General features: G+C 35.7%; 1 protein-coding gene across 1 annotated transcript; it reads right to left on the bottom strand.

Moving 5' to 3' along the window:
* Positions 1-10,140: 10,140 nt before the first annotated feature.
* On the bottom strand, positions 10,141-11,242 carry Olfr1115 (olfactory receptor 1115). The gene has a single exon (NM_146297.2). The coding sequence runs from the start codon at positions 11,141-11,143 to the stop codon at positions 10,163-10,165; it is 981 nt and encodes a 326-aa protein (NP_666409.2). The 5' UTR covers positions 11,144-11,242; the 3' UTR covers positions 10,141-10,162.
* Between the last annotated feature and the right edge of the window lie 9,689 nt (positions 11,243-20,931).

The following is a 20,931-nucleotide window of genomic DNA, read 5'->3' as shown; positions in this document are numbered from 1 at the left end:
GAGAGAAAGAAAGAAAGAAAGAAAGAAAGAAAGAAAGAAAGAAAGAAAGAAAGAAAGGAAGGAAGGAAGGAAGGAAGGAAGAAAGAAAGAAAGAAAGAAAGAAAGAAAGAAAGAAAGAAACAAACAAAAAACAATACAAGGACGGAAACTACGCCCTAGGAAAAGCAAGAATATAATCCTTCAACAAACCAAAGAGAAGTCAGCCACAAGAACAGAATCCCAACTCTAACAACAACAACAACAAAAAATAACAGGAACAAACAATTACTTTTGCATAATATCTCCGAATATCAATGGACTCAATTCCCAATAAAAAGAAGTAGTTAACAGACTGGCTACAAAAAAAGGACCCAGCATTTTGCAGCTTACAGGAAAACTTTCTCAGGGAAAACGACAGATACTACCTCAGAGTAAAAGGCTGGAAAACAGTTTTCCAAGCAAACAGTCAGAAGAAACAAGCTGGAATAACCATTCTAATATCTAATAAAATTGACTTCCAACCCAAAGTTATCAAAAAAGACAAGAAGGGCACTTCATACTCATCAAATATAAAGTCTTCCAAGAGGAACTCTTAATTCTGAATATCTATTCTCCAAATGCAGGGCAGCCACGTTCATTAAAGAAACTTTAGTAAAGCTCAAAGCACACATTGTATCTCACAGAATAATAGTGGGACACTTCAATACCCCACTCTCATCAATGGACAGTTCCTGGGAACAGAAACTAAACAGAGACACAGTGAAACTAACAGAAGTTATGAAACAAATGGATTTAACTGATATCTACAAAACATTTTATCGTAAAATAAAGGATATAACTTCTTCTCAGCACCTCATGGTACCTTCTCCAAATTTGACCATAAATTGGTCACAAAACAGGCCTCAACAGATACAAAAATATTGAAATTGTCCCATAAATCCTATCAGATCACCATGGATTAAGGCTGATCTTCAATAACAAAATAAATAATACAAAGCAATATTTACATGGAAACTGAACAACACTTTAGGGTCAACAAAGAAATAAAGAAATTAAAAGTTTTAGAGTTTAATGAAAATGAAGCTACAACATACCCAAACTTATGGGACACAATGAAAGCATTTCTGAGAGGAAAACACATAGCTCTGAGAGTCTCCAAAAGGAAACTAGAGAGAGCATACACTAGGAACTTGACAGTATACCTAAAAGCTCTAGAACAAAAGAAAACAAATTCACCCAAGAGGAGTAGATGGCAGGAAATAATGAAACTCAGGGGCGATATCAACCAAGTAGAAACAAGTGAAATATTGAAAGAATCAACCAAATATTAGCTGGTTCTTTGAGAAAATCAGCAAAATAGATAAACCCTAGCCAGACTCACTAGAGGGTTCAGGGGCAATATCCTAATTAACAAAATCAGAAATGAAAAGGGAGACATAACAACAGATCATGGGGATATCCAAACACCATCAGATCCTTCTACAAAAGGCTATACTCAACAAAACTGGAAAATCTGGATGAACAGGATAAATTTCTTGACAGATACCAGGTACCAAAGTTAAATTAGGATCAGATTAATGACCTAAACAGTCCTATATCCCCTAAAGAAATAGAAGCAGTCATTGAGAGTCTCCCAGTCAAAAAATGCCCAGGACCAGATGGGTTTAGTGCAGAGTTCTATCAGACCTTCAAAGAAGACCTAATTCCAGTTCTTCTCAAACTACTTCACAAAATAGAAACAGAAGATACTCTACCCAATTCATTATATGAAGCCACAATTACTCTGATACCTAAACTACATAAAGACCCAAAAAAGATAGAGAACTTCAGTCCAATTTCCCTTATCAACATCATATCGATGCAAAAATACTAAATAAAATCTTCACAAAACAAATCAAAGAACACATCAAAACTATCATCCATCATGACCAAGTAGGCTTCATCAAAGGGATGCAGGGATGGTTTAACATATGGAAATCCATCAATGTAATCCACTATATAAACAAACTCAAAGACAAAAACCACATGGTCATCTCCTTAGATGCTGAGAAAGTATTTGACAAAATCCAACACCCCTTCATGATAAAAGTCTTGGAAAGATCAGGAATTCAAGGCCCGTACCTAAACACAATATAAGCAATCTACAGCAAACCAGTAGCCAACATCAACGTAAATAGAGAGAAGCTACAAGCAATTCCACTGAAATCAGGGACTAGACAGGTCTGTCCAAGTTCTCTCTACCTATTCAATATAATACTTGAAGTTCTAGCCAGAGTAATAGGACAACAAAAGGAGGTCAAGGGGATACAAATTGGAAAAGAGAAGTCAAAATATCACTATTTGCAGATGATATGATGGTATATATAAGTGACCCTAAAAATTCCACCAGAGAACTCCTAAACCTGATAAACAGCTTCAATGCAGTAGCTGGATGTAAAATTAATTCAAACAAATCAGTGGCCTTCCTCTACACAAAGGATAAACAAGATGAGAAAGAAATTAGGGAAACAACAGCCTTGACAATATTCACAAATATCATAAAATACCTTGGTGTGTGTCTACCTAAGGAAGTGAAAGATCTGTATGGTAAGAACCTCAAGTCTATGAAGAAAGAAATCAAAGAAGATTTCAGAATGTGAAAAGATCTCCCATGCTCATGGATTGGCAGGATCAATATAGTAAAAATGGCTATCTTCCAGAAAGCAATCTACAGACTCAATTCAATCCCCATCAAAATTCCAACTCAATTCTTCAACGAATTAGAAAAGGCAATTTGCAAATTCATCTGGAATAACAAAAAGTCCTAGGATAGCAAAAACTCTTCTCAATGATAAAAGAATCTCTGGTAGAATCACCATGCCTGACCTAAAGCTGTACTACAGAGCAATTGTGATATAAACTGCATGGTACTGGTATAGTGACAGACAGGTAGACCAATGGAATAGAATTGAAGACCCAGAAATGAACCCAAAGAACCTAATGGGTAAACCACCACTCAACTCCTGATTCAGAGTGCACCCAAGAATCACGATCAAACAGACTGTCTTGATGTCAATACATGAGGTAGTTTAATGACAGAGCTCCGGGTCTCATCCTGGAGCTCCAGGTTGAAACGTATCTCATGCAGGAGACAGCCTCAGGAATGTCTTAAGGATGGGCCTGCCCAGGCATGTCTTGGCCTGTTTTGCTATGTTCTCAGTCCCAGGTTTCAAAGCTCACAAACAACACTTTGGGCTATTTGACATAAATTACATGAATCCCAGGTCTCAAGTTTTATTTTCTTTCAACACACCTATGGTCACTTGATCTTTGACAAGAAAGCTAAAACTGTCCAGTGGAAAAAAGACAGCATTTTCAACAAATGGTGCTGGCACAACTGGTGGTTATCATGTAGAAGAATGTGAACTGCTCCATTCTTATCTCTTTGTACAAAAGTCAAGTCTAAGTGGATCAAGGACCTCCACATTAAACCAGAGACACTGAATGTTACAGAGGTGAAAGTGGGGAAACCCTTGAAGATATGGGCACATGGGAAAAATTGCTCAACAGAACAGCCATAGCTTGTGCTGAAGATCGAGAATTGACAAATGGGACCTCAAAAAAAATTTAAAAGTTCTGTAAGGCAAAAGATCCTATCAATAAGACAAAAAGGCCACCAACAAACTGGGAAAGGATCTTTAACAGTCCTAAATCAGATAGGGGACAAATATCCAATATACATAAAGAACTCAAGAAGGTGGACTCCAGAAAAACAAATAACTCCATTAAAAAATGGGGCACAGAGCTAAACAAAGAATTCTAAAGAGAGGATTATCAAATGGCTGAGAAACACCTGAAAAAATGTTTAACATTTTTAATCATTAGGGAAATGCAAATCAAAACAACCCTGAGATTCAACCATGTTCTACCATGTTCATAGCAGCCTTATTTATAATAACCAGAAGTTGGAAAGAACTCAGATGTCTCTCAACAGAGGAATGGATACAGAAAATGTGGTACATTTACACAATGGAGTACTACTCAGCTACTAAAAACAATGAATTTATGAAATTCCTAGGCAAATGGATGGATCTGGAGGGTATCATCCTGAGTAAAGTAACTCAATCACAAAAGAACTCAGTACTCACTGATATATGGATATTAGCCCAGAAACTTAGAATACCCAAGATAAAATTTGCAAAACACATGAAACTCAAAAAGAAGGAAGACCAAAGTTTGGACAATTTGCCCCTTAGAACTGGAAACAAAACACCCATGAAAGGTGTTACAGTGGCAATGTTTGGAGCTGAGACAAAAGGATGGACCATCCAGAGATTGCCCCACCAGGGGTCCATCCCATAATCAGCCACCAAAAGCAGACTCTATTACATATGCCAGCAAGATTTTGCTGAAAGGACCTTGATATACCCGTCTCCTTTGAGGCTATGCCAGTGCCTGGCAAACACAGAAGTGGATGCTCACAGTCAGTATTGGATGGAACACAGGACCCCCAATGGAGGAGCTACAGAAAATACTTAAGGAGCTGAAGGGGTCTGCCACGATATATATAGTACAACAATATGAACTAACCAGTACCCCCCAGAACTCGTGTCTCTAGCTGAGTATGTAGCAGAAGATGGCCTAGTCTGCCATCATTGGGAAGAGCGGCCACTTGGTCTTGCAAACTTTATATGCACCAGTACAGGGGCAACACCAGGACTAAGAAGTGGGAGTGGGTGGATTGGGGAGCTGGGGGGGGGGGCAGAGTATATAGGGGATTTTTGGGATTACATTTGGAATGGAAATGAAGTAAATAGCTAATAAAAAATTGGTGAAAAAAAAAAAAACAGAAAGTAAAAGATACGTGCATCATGCAGGCCAGTCTCCCCTTCCAGAGGAATTTTTTAATTTTTTAAAAAAATTTTTTTTTAATTTTTTTTTAAAAATTTTTATTTTTCTGTTTTTTAATTTTATGACATTTTGGAAATTATGTTCCTCATTTTTGATCATACTCACCCCTCCAAATCCTTTTGTTTTTACTAAGTTTACAAAGGCTATTCTGGGCTTCCTAAATATTTTTAGATATGTGGTCTTCCACTATATTATACTAGACTTACAAGGAATGCATTTTGAGAGAAAACTCTCCCTCCTTCCCCATGAATATAACAGTTGCTAATATTTCCATGGATATGAGTAACAACTAATGACAAACTCCCATCTCAGTGCTGAGATATGATCTAAAGTATACCAATCTTGTGTATTCTGTCTGAACCACTGTTATCTCATATGCTCAACTGTCTTGCTTTGCTCGGAAATAGTTTCCTTATAATCATCTACACCCTCTATCTCTTATATTCCTTGCATATCATTTGAGTTCTTTTGTGATTGTGTTACCTCACTCAGGATGATGACCTCCAGGTCCAACCATTTGCCTAGGAATTTCATAAATTCATTCCTTTTAATAGCTGAGTAGTACTCCATTGTGTAAATGTACCACATTTTCTGTATCCATTCCTCTGTTGAGGGGCATCTGGGTTCCTTCCAGCTTCTGGCTATTATAAATAAGGCTGCTATGAACATAGTGGAGCATGTGTCCTTCTTACCAGTTGGGGCATCTTCTGGATAGATGCCCAAGAGAGATATCGTTGGATCCTCCAGTAGTACTATATCCAATTTTCTGAGAAACCGCCAGACTGATTTCCAGAGTGGTTGTACAAGCCTGCAATCCCACCAACAATGGAAGAGTGTTCCTCTTTCTCCACATCCACGCCAGCATCTGCTGTCACCTGAATTTTTGATCTTAGCCATTCTGACTGGTGTGAGGTGGAATCTCTGGGTTATTTTGATTTGCATTTCCCTGATGATTAAGGATGTTGAACATTTTTTCAGGTGCTTCTCTGCCATTCGGTATTCCTCAGGTGAGAGTTCTTTGTTCAGTTCTGAGCCCCATTTTTAATGGGGTTATTTGATTTTCTGAAGTCCACCTTCTTGAGTTCTTTATATATATTGGATATTATCCCTTCCCGCGGGATTCAGTTATTCGTGGGTGCGAGGGGGACCGCAAACCTGGAAGGAAATGGGAATAAAAGAGAGTCGGAGGACCAAGTAGATTGAACCTATCAATGTCTCGTTTATTAGGCTGAGGTGCCTTCTTTTTAAAGCATACATCTAGGGGAATATGGGAGGTGTCAAGGGAGAATTATACAAAGAACAAGAAGTGGGCATCTGCTGACATGGGGGCGGAAGTCAGGCGCCAGGCAGCCGGCACTCTGGATCTTATCTCTGGAACATTGATCCTCCTTGACAGCCTTGGGGGTCAGGCTGGGCTCAGGCGTAACTCATGTCCTTGGATGGCATGGGAACTCAGGAAGAGATAGGGAAGAGGGGACTATAATTCAGCTTTTACAGCCTCAGGTGCCAGGAAAGGAATAGGGAGGAAAGGGGGGTGACAACAAGCTCTCAGTACAAGGCCATTTGGCCTGCTAGGGAGATTGTGAAGGGCTCACTTTCTCATGGGATGGTCTCTGACAGGATATTAGTCCTCTATCTGATTTAGGATAGGTAAAGATCCTTTCTGAATCTGTTGGTGGTCTTTTTGTCTTATTGACGGTGTCTTTTGCCTTGCAGAAGCTTTGGAGTTTCATGAGGTCCCATTTGTCAATTCTCGATCTTACAGCACAAGCCATTGCTGTTCTATTCAGGAATTTTTCCCCCTTGCCCATATCTTCAAGGCTTTCCCCCACTTTCTCCTCTATAAATTTCAGTGTCTCTGGTTTTATGTGAAGTTCCTTGATCCACTTAGATTTGACCTTAGTAGAAGGATATAGGTATCGATCGATTCACATTCTTCTCCATGATAACAACCAGTTGTGCCAGCACCATTTGTTGAAAATGCTGTCTTTATTCCACTGGATGGTTTTAGCTCCCTTGTCGATGATCAAGTGACCATAGGTGTGTGGGTTCATTTCTGGGTCTTCAATTCTATTCCACTGGTCTACTTGTCTGTCAGTATACCAGTACCATGCAGTTTTTATCACAATTGCTCTGTAGTAAAGCTTTAGGTCAGGCATGGTGATTCCACCAGAGGTACTTTTATCCTTGAGAAGAGTTTTTGCTATCCTAGGTTTTTTGTTATTCCAGATGAATTTGCAGATTGCTCTTTCTAATTCGTTGAAGAATTGAGTTGGAATGCATAGAACCTTTTAAAGCTGAAAGATAAACAACTCAAAATCGCTTAAATAAGTCCCTGGAATTAACAAAATTCACTAAGCTCATTCTTTCCAAGAGTAAAAAAAGTTTAGCTTATGATAATCACTCTCAGATAAGAAAATGTTCAAAGATTCAGGAGACCAGAGCCTGGAAAAAGCAGAAACTGTCCAATCTGCCTAGAAGAGGCATAAAAGAACTGAGAACCTGGAAAGTCCTATTTAGCTGCCTGCAGACTGTGCAGCATTTGTAAGCTGTCCGTCATCATTCTGGTGTGGATGTTGCGACACAGTTGTTTGAGTTATTTCTGCTCCTATTAAAAATCCCTGACCCATAATCTGATAAGTGGCCAATACATCACATTGTTTCACTAATTTAGACATTGAACATGTCTGTATTTTGTTCTCTTGTCTCCCTATCTGAAGTGAGTAGATATTTTGTTTCCCCAAAAAGAGCCTTGTCATAATTCGTATGCTTAAGATTTTATCTCAAATCCCATAAGGCATTTTTATAGTAGACTTTTGAACAATTTTTAACTCTTATGGGTTTTTAATGATAATTAAATGTATTTTGATATTAGATGTCTATGAGAATTGAAAAAAATGGTATATTTGAAGATGGAGTCCTTCTAAATGGCTCATGTAGTGAATAGTTAGCTTCTAGTTGGTGTAATATTTAAAATATTTGAAATAATAGCTTATATATATTCAATAGATTACCTATAAGTTGTCATTGGTGCTGACTTGTGTAACTTGCCTCTAAGGACAAATGTATGTATATCCCAGTTTAAGCCATTTGCATAGTCTTGATACAAAATGTCCATTTCCCCAAAAACCTCCTCATGATTCTTCTCTTCAAGTCCCAAATACTAAAAACAAAACTGAAAATTACTCTTCTGGAGCCAAATAATGTATTATATCTTAAATTTTATAAAATGTTTAAAATAAAATTTTGATCTTTATAACTGAGTAATTTTCTGTTATAAATGCATATTGTAAAACTAATTTTTATTTCCTGTGATGAAGGGATGAAATGAGAGTTGTATGCAAGCTGTGCCCATATAAGTCTTGGGCTGATCCCAGAGCATTTCTTTAACAATTCTAACTAAATTTAGACCTAGAAAGTTTCTAGTTTCCATAAAATTTAATATTCTACAAGTATCGACCTTGAAGGCTTCAGATTCTACCCTCTGTCTTCTAAGCTAGACTTAGAATGTCTCAGCCGTTGAGACTTACTGCTGATAAACTATCTTCTAGTTCTTTCTGAACTATTACTGGCTGTCTCAGCTCAAAAGTCCTCTCTGAGCTGACTGATTTAAACTGCCTTCCCTTAGTCTCTCTTTGAATTGGTCTGCTTGGCCTCAAATTAACTCTGGCAGTCCATTCCTAACCTCTGTCTCCTTCTCATTCTCTGGTTTCTTCTGTTTTTTTATGTGTAACCTCACTGTAATTCTCTCTTGGTAAAATTGCCTCCTTGTCTCTATATCTGTCTCTGTATCTGTCTCTGTCTCTCTGTCTGCCTCTGTCTCTCTATCTCTGTCTGTCTTTCTGTTTCTCTGTGTCTGTCTGCCTCTCTCTCTCTCTCTCTCTCTCTCTCTCTCTCTCTCTTTCTCTCTCTCTCTTTGATGCTCACTTAAATCACTTCTATTTTCCATTTGTTCTCATTCCTTTGTTTGCCCATTAAATAATTGTCACTTTCAAACATGGCTGCTTCCATCTATAAACACTCCTACTACCATTTTTTGAGATTAAGGTGTGTACTTACAGTATGTCTGTATTAAAGCCAGGTCACAATGTAATCCAGACTATGACTGTCTTCCATTTGGATCATAAAAACCTTGATCTTTGGATGTAATCTCCAGAGCAGTCATGTTGCTGGATTCAAACTGGCACATTAGCTACTTCTTAGGATATTAATTTTAAATTAGGCATCCCATGTGTTCTATTCACAGAGTTAATGTGTAGTAGTATATTATCTCTTTCTTTTTAAGTTAAATAACCAGTATTGACCATACTACTAATATTTATTTCAAATTAGAGTGTTTTATTTGTTGATATCAATTTTCAAATATGTAAAGAACTAGGAATATACCTCTATAGAAGACAAATAGAAGACAAAAAGTATGTACTGTTATATTAGAACTTTAAAAGCTAATAATCACATATATCACAGAACCAATATGCAGTGTGGAAACGTTTTAAATCACTTTTTAATAGTATTTTATAGACCTAATTACATCTTATTTTATCCCAAGTTTTATGCAAACAGTGGATCCTTTCTGTATAATTTCCTATCATTTGGAGGAAGCTTAAGGTGAGGATTTTCTTCTCATGGAGAGGTTTCTATTTTTTTGAAAAATTAAATAGAAATGATGAAATATTATTCATGTTTCCAAATATTGCATTGAGTTTTGCTAACTGTATGGGAAAGGAAAGAATTTTTTTCTTTTACTCTTCTTGCATGTATTATATCCAACCTTCAGTTTCCCCTCATATCTTCATCCTACTCCCTCCATCCCACCTTACTTCTCCCGAGATCCATTCCTACTTTTGAATCCCTTAAGAATGGAGCAGACCTCCCAGGCATATCAACTGTACAAAGCATAACACTTAACACTAATACTAGGCACATATCATCATATCAAAGCTGGAGGAAGCAACCCAGTAGTTATACATCAAGTATCCCAAAGTATCCCAAAAGCAGACAAAAGAATCAGAAGAAAAATAACATCAACACAAATATTTTATAAGGACATTTTGGCACCAGGAAAGTACAAACATTTTTTATTGACTTATAAACCTCTTTTTACCAATATAAAGCAAGGAAAAACACTGATGTTAAAAAGCAAAACACTGTTAATGAGCTTGCAGTTATGTTTGAAGCATAGAGTCCATTATGAAAACAACATATTTTCAATTTATTTACTCATTTAAAAGATGAAATTATGTTTTAATTGAATGTATAAAAACATTATATAATTTAACTGGCTTTCATTGACTCACAATGCTAACAATCTGGTAAATAATTTTTTCAGAGCCCCTGTGACATCCTTGTTCCTCAGGCTATATATCAAGGGATTGAACATTGGGGTCAAAATGGTATAAAACACAGAGAGAAGTTTGTCTGTCTCCTCATACTTATTAGACTTAGGTTTTAAATAGGTGATACTAGCTGATCCATAGAATAAAAACACAACTATAAGGTGGGAAGAGCAGGTAGAAAAGGCTTTTGTCCTTCCTGTCTTTGATGGCAACTTCAAGATAGTTGAGATGATCCTGCTGTAAGATGCAAGTATTAACATGAATGGGATAGTGACAATCAATACAACAAAAATAAAGACCACAAGTTCATTCACAAAGATGTTCCCACATGCCAATCTGAGTAGTGGAGGCATGTCACAGAAGAAATGGTTAATTTGGTTAGATTCACAGAAGGGCAGAGACAAAATCTGATATGTCTGCCCCACCTGAATGGGAACACCAATGACCCAGGAACCAACCACTAACTGGGTACACACCTTGGAACTCATGACTATAGGATAGTGCAGAGGGTTGCAGATGGCTACATAGCGGTCATAGGACATCACAGCCAGGAGGAAGCATTCAGTGCCACCCAGGATAAGGAATAAACACATTTGTGTAGCACAGGCAAGAAAGGAAATATTTCCTTTCAGTGTGAAGAGATCCATAAGCATTCTAGGAAGAGTGACAGAAACATAACAAATTTCTAGGAAAGAAAGGTTGCTGATGAAAAAGTACATGGGGGTTTGCAGAGTGGGTTCAACTCTTGTGATTAAAATGATGAGGCCATTTCCCAGAAGGATAGACATGTAGATGAAGAAGAAGATTCCAAAGAGAAACCAGTGCAATTGGGGAATATCAGAAAATCCCAAGAGAACAAATTCTATAGGTACACTAAGATTTGTGTCTGTGATTTTAAATTTGTTTGCTCTTTGTAGGTTCACATATTTGGATTGCATTTTCTTCTTAAACCAAATTGGGATTGTGTTTCAGTCTTTACAACTTCTAAGGTTTTTTGTGAATCTTGAAGGATTTTATTCTGCGTGATGTCTCTGGAACTAGAAGTAGTGAGTTTTGATGAATAAAAATTGAAATAGTTTTATACCTAAAGTCTTCCAAATGAGTTAACCATGTTAGATATATATCCTAGTTACATCAAAAAATTCATATAACTGTATATTTTATTCACTTGCCATATCAGAAGCATAATCCATGTGAACCTGATCTTGCTGTTCCACTATGATGCCATTTCTTCAAACCACTTGTCCCCCTCCATATCCATAGCCTCAGAATTTGTTCAAGCGAGTTCCAAACTTTAAAAAGATTAACCCTTTGAAAATATTACTCATCTTTGAATTTCAAAAGTAGACTTGATGTCTCAGAGGCTTTAATCTTAATATTTTTATTTACATCTCTTATTTCAATCTCACATGTAGTATGAGATAAACAGGACTTAAGATCTTCATCTGCCAGGGACAGGATAAGAGTTTCCATTTACCCTTTCTGTGTATGTAATCATTAAATATATAAAAGAATGAGGTTGGCATTCTTTTACAGGATTTTACTCTTTTACTTATATACTAATGAACATTTGACTATAACCCCAGGATGTATTTTAATTAATAATTAAAATCAATTAAACAAAGATACTCATCTTCATTTTTCATTAGGTAATATCCTAAATTCGGCAACCACAATATGAATAACAATTATTTCAAAAGGTGGGCAAAAGAGAAATGTTGAAGAATAAAAGCAAGGATTAAATGTTATAATTCCATTAAAATCTCAATCAATTAATCATTTATCATATGACAGCTGTGTTATAAGACCCAAAAATTTATTCAGCTGAGTTCACTGCCATTCTTTTCTCAGTAGCTAGAAGATTGAAGAAAAAAAGCAAACTATCTCGGAACTGGTAAATACATAAAGAATGTATGATATGTGTATACTATGAAGTGATACTCAGCTATGATGAAAAATGTAATCATGAAGTTTGCCAGAAAATTAGTAAAAGTAGAAATTTCTATATTGTACAGGAGGATCCATAAATACAAACAACACACAAAAACTATTATTTTCAGAGGACAGTCAGGATAGACACCCCTTTTTTGAGCATTCCATAGCCTCAGTAATAGTGTCAGGCCTTGGAGTCTCCCTTTGGGCTGAATTCCACTTTGGTCCTAGAGTCAGATGCAGATATTAATACCAAACCAATTAGCAGATGCTACTGACCCTGTAGTTGAATTAAGAAAAACATGGAAGAAGCTCAGGAGGTGGGTGTCCCTGTAAGAGGACCAGCAGTCTCAATTAACCTGGACCACCACAATCTCTCAGACACTGGACCACCAGCCACGCAGCATACATCAGTTGATATGAGGCCCTCATCAGGTCTGGGTTCAGTTAGAGATGATGCACCTAACCCTCAAGGGACTGGAGGCTCCAGGAAGTTTAGAGGTCTGGTGGGCTGGAGTGGGGTGGGAGGTTGGGGACATCCTACTGGAGACACCGGGGTGGGGAGGAGGTATGGTATGTGGAACAGTCAGAGGGTGGGCCAGGAGGAGAATAAAATCTGGAGTTTGAAAAAAAAAGGATAAAATAATAATTAGAAAAAAAAACTATTATTTTAAATCTGAATTAGAAGTACTTTCTGACTTGTCATACCTGAAATATTTAAATTCCCTTTTATTGATGAAATACACAAGGTTATTCCATTTCAACCTATTTTTAAATTTATATTATGTCTCTCTCCTGCTTCTCTCTCTCTCTCTCTCTCTCTCTCTCTGTAGTGTGTGTGTGTGTGTGTGTGTGTGTGTGTGTGTGTGTGTGTGTGTGTTTAGGTTGGATAAGCGATATGTGTTATACACAACATCATGTGGAATCCAGGGATTGAACTCAAACCATCAATTTTTGTAGCAACTTCCCTTATCATTGAGCTATTTTTCCAGACTTATCCCCCGAATATTCATTCTTTATGTAACCAGTTATTTCTATGTATTTATTGACTCAATAGATTATTTTTAACACTGAGTTCTAGTTCAGAATCCATGCATGTCAGCTTAAAAGTCTTCTACTACTCACTTTATTCTTTTTTTACATGTTGTTTACTCCTAAATATGTAGAACACAATGCATGTGTAGCTGTTAGAGAAGCCATCATGTTTCTTGTGAGGATTGCCATTGATTTGTATACATAGAAGCGAGTTAAATGTTTATTAATTAAATTATATAGTTTTATAAGGGGAAAATAAGTTGTTTGTGTCCTCACTATTTATTCTACAGAAAGAAAAGAAGTCTAAAAAATTTCCATAAAGCAAGGTGTTATAATACAGTTCCATATCTCAAGTTATTAGAAGGCGACATAATTGTATTGGTGTGAATTCAAGGCAACCCTTGCTCTAAGACTAAAATATTTTATCATAAAATTAAACATTCTCCTAATAAACATGTTTTTTAAAGCATATTTTTGTTTTAAAATTTTAGTGTGTTTTTCATTCTGTCACATTTTAATATTTTTTTCTTTTTAAAAAAGGCTTCTTTTTTGTCTGTTTATTTTGTTGACTTTCTACCTGTTAAATAAAGGACTTAACCAAACATATGAAAGACATACGGTTAAAAATGAAGACAGTATTGTAATTGGTATATGTTATTTTCTCATCCTAGAAAGGAAAAATCATATGCATATATTACACTGAGTCTTTTGTGGTTTGAAAACATGCAGAGATAGGTACGGGGAAATAATCCCAATATACTGTTGAGTAAAAAATTTAAGAGTACTCAGAAAAAACAAAATCCTAACTCAATTATCAAATATACTATCTGGATTCTGAAAAACCTCTTCTAGTCTGTGTAGCCCATTGTAAGCCTGGTAGATAGAGCCCACCAGTTATTGTATTGCAAAACTACATAGCATGCATTTGTGTCTTTTTCTGCACTCAAAGATGTGTATCACTGCATTGTAGATAGAGATAAAGCTCTGATTTATTCTGTTATCTGATGCATGATTTCAAATTAAAATAATGGTACAACTTATCATTAGAATTTCCTTCTTCATGTGAATCAAGTGGAAAGATTCACTCAGAATATGAAAACAAAGTATTCAAATTCTATATCAAAAGATATTGCTAACTCTTACATATTAAATAAAATAGATGATGTTGCATAAATAATAGGCATTTGGCTTTACTCTTTATTAGAGTAATATAACTCGGCTTACTTTTCCTTGTATCTAAATAATTTCCATGAAAAATAAGACGACTTTTACCATGTTAAACACATATAGACCAATATTGTATAGAAATTTTGCGATGATTTTGACTAGGAGTCTTATAACTTATTAAATTAAGGCATTAATCTTTACAATCCAATCAGCTATTGTTTACCAAAGATGGCACTTATAACATGAAAGATAAAGTTGCTGTCTGTTTTCTCCAATACTGGGAGACTATTTTATACAGGGAAAGTATTTCTAGGAATGCTGTTATTTTACTGTTTCCTTTATTACCAACATAGCAAAACATGTTTTCATTATAATAAAAGCAATACTCTTTCATTTTGCTTCTTTATATCTTTATCGTAATTATAAATAAAAATGTTAAGAATTAAATGTTTCAGAGGCTTACTAAATATATCAGTTTACAATTTAAATTATATCATAAGAAAAATCTAGGAATGTCCAAACAATAAAACTTTAAGGTCAATATACTAAAATTCATAATTTCAGATGTTCATTACAAATTACTGAATTATATTCCACAAATTTATACTACTGAGAGAAATATAAACAAGTTAGCAGTTTACCTTTTCAGTTTTGCTAAAGCTGTATTTTTCTGATTGAAGTTTTATTGTTTTAAATATATAAAAATAAGGGGTTATAGCATATTTTAATTAGAGCCCGACTTGTTTTCTAAGTACTGAATACCATTTATAAAGAAGATACTTCCTTCCAGTGGGGATACCTATTCTCCCTTGTCACAGCTAAATTGATACATAGGCGTCTTAGTTTGGAATTAATTTAGTAAGTTTATTAAAATAATCCCAGTATAACAAGCAAAACATTTTTATAACATTTCTACAGAAAGTTGTTCTTCCTCCCAAACATTTCAAATCATTTATTAGCCCCCAAAGAATTAACTTTAGAAGTGTGATATTACCTATCACCTGTTAAATCTGTTTGCTTTCTTAACTGCATAATATTGTATGCTATCATTTCCAATACTAAGGATCCATCAGGTTCAGTACTGATTCAACAATTCTTTTACCAATGAATACTGTTTTTCTTTTTTAATTTTATCAATCCTATATTTATTTTTCAGTTATCAGAATTATCATTACCATTATATTTTATGAAATAATGAACGAAAGCACTCAAACTAGTGCACATAATTGAAGATCAAAGACACCTCTAAATTGACTCTAGGAAAATAGTGTTAATCATGGTGACAAATCACTATTGTGTGTAGAATGAAAATGTAGTGAAAGCTACAGATCAATTTACTAAGAAAGCATAGAATAAAAGTACTCTTTAAAAGTACTTGAAAAGCACCCTGACCCATAGTCCTGTCTTTGTGAATGGAGGCCTTCTGCCATCCAGAACATCAAGGTAAGAGACCCATGTCCCAATCCTTTGATTCTGGGCCCCTTCTCCAAAGCAAGCAGACCTGAGCTTTTCTCCATAAATTCTGTGCTCCAGGTGTCTACACCTCCAACTACAATCTTGGTTCTACTGTCCACTCCCAGGGCCACAGCTCTGCCTGTCACCCAAGAGTCTTGCTGCCACACAGGACAATCAGTCCTAGAAGCCTGCTACTACCAGGGACTACCAGGCCACCAATTCCAGAGACACACAGATGGCTGAAGGCAAGTAAAAAGGCACAATCAACAAACATCAGTGACATTTGGTGCCATAAAAAACAAGTTCTCCTACCATACTAAGCACTGGATATCATAACACACCAGAAGAACATGATAAAGACTTTAAATCTCATCTTATCAAACTGTAGAAGCCTTTAAAGAAAAAAAAATAATGGATCTCTTAAAGAAATACAGGAAAATACAATCAAACAAGTGAAGGAATAAACTGTAGCCACAAGACACCATGAGTTACTGGGTTTCTGAACAAAGAGGTGGGAATGGATGGGTAGAATGGCAAGATAAATAAGGAGCCAAGACAAAGTTCCCTGATCAAAGCTCAAATTTTAGGGTACAGCTCTGAATATGTATGTGAAAACCCAAGGACCCATCCCTTTGTTTCAGCTGTGCTGTGTTGAGGGTTTCAGCTGGATTGAGTTGCAAAGTAAGCTCCTTGGCAGCTCAGGGGGTATGCAGTTCTCAATTCTCTTGCAGGAAGTTGTAAATGTAGCAAGGCCAGATGCCAGATTACAGTGTTGGTGATTTGTTCAGCCAGCTCAATGTTATGGGGAGGGCACAATAAATGAATGAATAAAACTGTTCAATATCTGAAAATGGAAATTAAAGCACTAAAGAAAAGAGAAACAGGTAACACTGTAGATGGAAAATCTAGAAAGAGAACAGGAACTACAAGCACAAGGATCTCCTAAAAAATACAAGAGATGGAAGAGAGAATCACAGTTGAAGAGGAAACAATAAAAAAGTGATACATCAGTCAAAGAAAATGCCAAATCTAAACAGTTTCTAATGTAAAACAACCAGGGAATTTGGGACACTATGAATAGACCTAACCTAAGAATAATAGGAATAGAAGCAGAAAATTTCCAGCTCAAAGGCCCAGAAAAAGTCTTCAACAAAAATCATAGAAGTAAACTCCCCTTACCTAAAAATAGGTGGCTATAAATGTAGAAGAAACTTACACAGCACCATATAGCTTAGACCAGAAATGAAAATCCTCATGTTCCAAAATAATCAAAGCTAAATGTATAGAACAAAAATGGATATTAAAAGCTACAAGGAAAAAAAGGCCATCTAGCATACAAAGGCAGTCCAATCAGAGTTATACCTAACTTATGAAAAGAGACTCTAAAGGATATGATGTTCTGGACAAATGTCTTGTAAACCCTAATAGAGCACAATTGTTGGTCTAGATTATTATACCTAGCAAAATTTTAAATTACCATAGGTGAAAAAAACAAGATATGCCATAAAAACAATAGAGTGAAGAAATATCTTTCCACTATTCCAGCCTCATAGAGGATAATAAAATGAGAAAAAAACAAAAACAAAAACAAAAGGAAGATAACTGTACCCAAGGAAACAAAAAATTAATCACATCACAATAAAACCAAGTGAAACACACACACACACACACACACACACACACACACACACACACACACAAAAACACCACCAATATCAAAACAGCAGGAACTAAGACGTATTGGTCATTATTATCTCAATTTCAGTGGATGCAATTTCTCTATTAAAAAGCACAGGCTTTGAGAGTGGATGTGTAAACAGATATATCATTTGGGTGCATTCAGGAAACACACCACAGCAACAAGAGAGACACTATCTCAGAGTAAAGATCTGGAAAAAAATTTTTTTCTAAGAAAGCAGACCTAAGAAACAAGCTAGAGAAGCCATTCTTTTTTTCTTTTCTTTTTTTTTTAATTCATTTCATGTGAGTGAGTACACTGTCCCTGTTTTCAGACACACCAGAAGAGGGGATTGGATCCTATTAGAGATGCATGTGAGCCACAATGTGGTTGCTGCAAATTGAACTCAGGAACTCTGGAAGAGTAATCAGTGTTCTTAACCACTGATCCATCTCTCTAGTCCTTAGGCTTTAGCACTTGGTTTTATTGTGATGTGATTAATGAAGAGTAGTCATTCTTATACCTAATAAAGTAGACTTACAAACAAAAGAAATCAAAAGGGGAAAATACATTATTCTTATCAAAGGAAACATCCACCAAGATGACATTTCAATTATGAACATCTATGCCCCTCAAATGTGATGGCTCACATATTTGTAAAAAAAAAATATATCATTAAACCATGAATCACATATAGAAATGCACACATTAATAGTAAATGACTTCAACACCGCACTTACACCAAGGAACAGTTCATCAACACAGAAACTAAACAGAATATAATGAAAATAAAAGATGCTATGAACTAAATGGACCTAACAGATATCTACAGAACCATTCACTCAAACACAATAGAATATATGGTCTTCTCAGCATGTCAGGGAACCTTCCTTATCCAGAGAGAAATCCTCAACAGACAAGAGAAAATTTAAGTAAACCAGTGTAACTTATCACCATGGATTAATACTGGACTTCAACAACAAGAGAAACAACAAAAAAACTACAGTCTCATGGAAAATAACAAGCTCTATCCTTAAAGACCACTTGGTCAAAGAAGAAAAAAAGAAAGAAATTGGAGACTTTCTAGGAGTCAATGAAAATGAAGACAGAGCATACTCAAACTTATGGAACACCATGAAAGCAGTGCTAAGAGGAAAGTTCTTAACACTAAGTTCGTTCATTAAAAAAAAAATGGGTAAACACAGGAACTTAGAAGATTAGACTGCTGTGCTAACCTTGCTTTGCAACATACTCCAGCTGAAACAAGGATGGGTTCTGTGGGCTTTACATATATATAAACACAGTGCTGAATATTAAATTGGGAGTCTTGATCAGAAATGAAGAAAGGAAGAAATGGGAAAAAAATCTCATACTAGCAACTTAACAGCATACCAGAAAGCTCTAGAACAAAAAGGATAAAGAACACCCTAGAGGAGTTGATGGCAGGAAATAATAAAACTCAGGGCTAAAACCAATTAAAAACAAAGAGAATGCAAAGAATCAACAAAACGAAGAGTTGATTATTTGACAAAATCAACAATGATGAATTGTGAAAAAAATGTTAATTGAATTGATTTGATTCAAGGGATATTTTTAAACTTTCAAATCTCTCAGTAAAAGTATAGCATTTGTAGAGATGTATCAGCGGTTAATCACACTGCATGTTTTCCCAGAGAACTCAGATGCAGTTCACAGCACCCATGTAGAGGCTCATAATTATCCTGAATTCCAGTTTTTAGGGTCTTTAAAATCTTCACCTAGTGTCTGTGACCAGAAATAATAAAACATGACTTATTTGTACAAATATTAAACTTTTGATTAATATATCTGGGTAATGGCTGGGGTTATGAATAATCCCAGGAGTGATAAATGGCAAACCTTATTGTGACGGTAGACCTTATTGCCTGCCTCATGGCAGGCAGAACATTTATACATGTTCATAATAAAATAAATAAATATTTTAAGTTTATTAAAAAGTAAATTTGCTAATACTTCTTAGATAATAGTGAATGATGTAGGAACTCCATTTTTAAACAAAACCATTAGAAGACACATATATACATACATACATGTACATACACAGATACACACACATACACACTCACATACAAACACAATGAAAATTATGTGTAAGCTTATAATTTTCAAAATCCTAGCATGCAGTGACATGGTAGGCACCAGGGTCTACTCCTAGGTAAGGACATAATGGCAGTTGGTACCTGCTTGGAAATAGAGATGGTTTTCTTCAAAGGTACTACTGCTAATATGTTTACAAAACGTCAGTGGATGATCTTACATCTGAGAGTGTGTAGGCAGTATACACTAGACAAGAAAGAAGTGTCAGGGTGGGTAGGTGACAAAACTGAATTGGTATGGAAAGACAGGGGGAAAGACGTAGAAATTCGAGAAGCAGAAAGAATACAATATAATAATTTTTTAATGAAATTGTCAAAGGACAATTGAACATTAAAAATAAAATAAAGAAAGTGAATAAGTAAAAAATTTTGAAAACCATGGCAATGAAACAAAAATATAACCACTGTAATACAAAACAAATTAGACAAAGCAGACTAGAGACAGGGAAGTTCCAGCAGAAATGGACTTGCCAGTGGGAAAGACAAAGAGATAGAAAGAAAGGGATAACTAAGATTGATGGATAAACTTAGCATAAGTACTCTTTTATACATTTTTAAGTGATTAAGGCAACATCATCTTGTTCAGATTCCATTTTCTCTTTACTTAGACTTTTCTCTGCCCTCTACTCTCTCAATAAGATGTGCCATATATCACACTTGGGATTATTCATGACCCCAGCCATTATCCTGATATATTATGAATCAAAAGATTAATATTCGTGCAAATATAATGTTAAATAAAATAATTTATAAAGGTATAAATCAAAACTGATTGTAATGTTGTATCTATGGCTATTCTACTGTAGAAACAAATGCTACAACATTAACACCCTAAGATTGATATAGTTGTGACTTATATAATCTTTTACCCTAAGAAACACTGTACCCCTGTGCTTCAGCACCAAGTTTTTTGAGATCATAGTCTACTTTTTAATCACTCGTTGAAAACAAAAGACTATTATATTCATAATTCATAATAATTCATGGTCTATAAATTTCTCATACAGATTTCAGTTAAAACCTAGTATTTGAAGGAAATATCCCTTAAAGCTGGATAATATTGTTCTACTCCATCTTTCATGAACAAAATTCCAATGTAAGGAGTGTGGCATCTCTTCAGAGATTGTTGCTGAGGCTGGACCTACAGGCATCCAAGACAAAGATGACTCCAGGCATACTTCTGGATGACCCCCACGATATATGTAAGAGCTCATTGTTGAGCTTTGCTTAGCCAGCTGCTTGCTGCAGCTATGGTCATCCCTCATCACAATTATGTGCATCCTTTGGGCTGTGTCTCTTTTAAGCTGTTTTCCAACAAAGTTCT

Source organism: Mus musculus, chromosome 2, assembly GCF_000001635.26.
Source record: "Mus musculus strain C57BL/6J chromosome 2, GRCm38.p6 C57BL/6J".
Classification (NCBI taxonomy): domain Eukaryota; kingdom Metazoa; phylum Chordata; class Mammalia; order Rodentia; family Muridae; genus Mus; species Mus musculus.
Note: the sequence above shows the minus strand (reverse complement) of the source record. Positions and strands in the feature narration are given on the sequence as shown.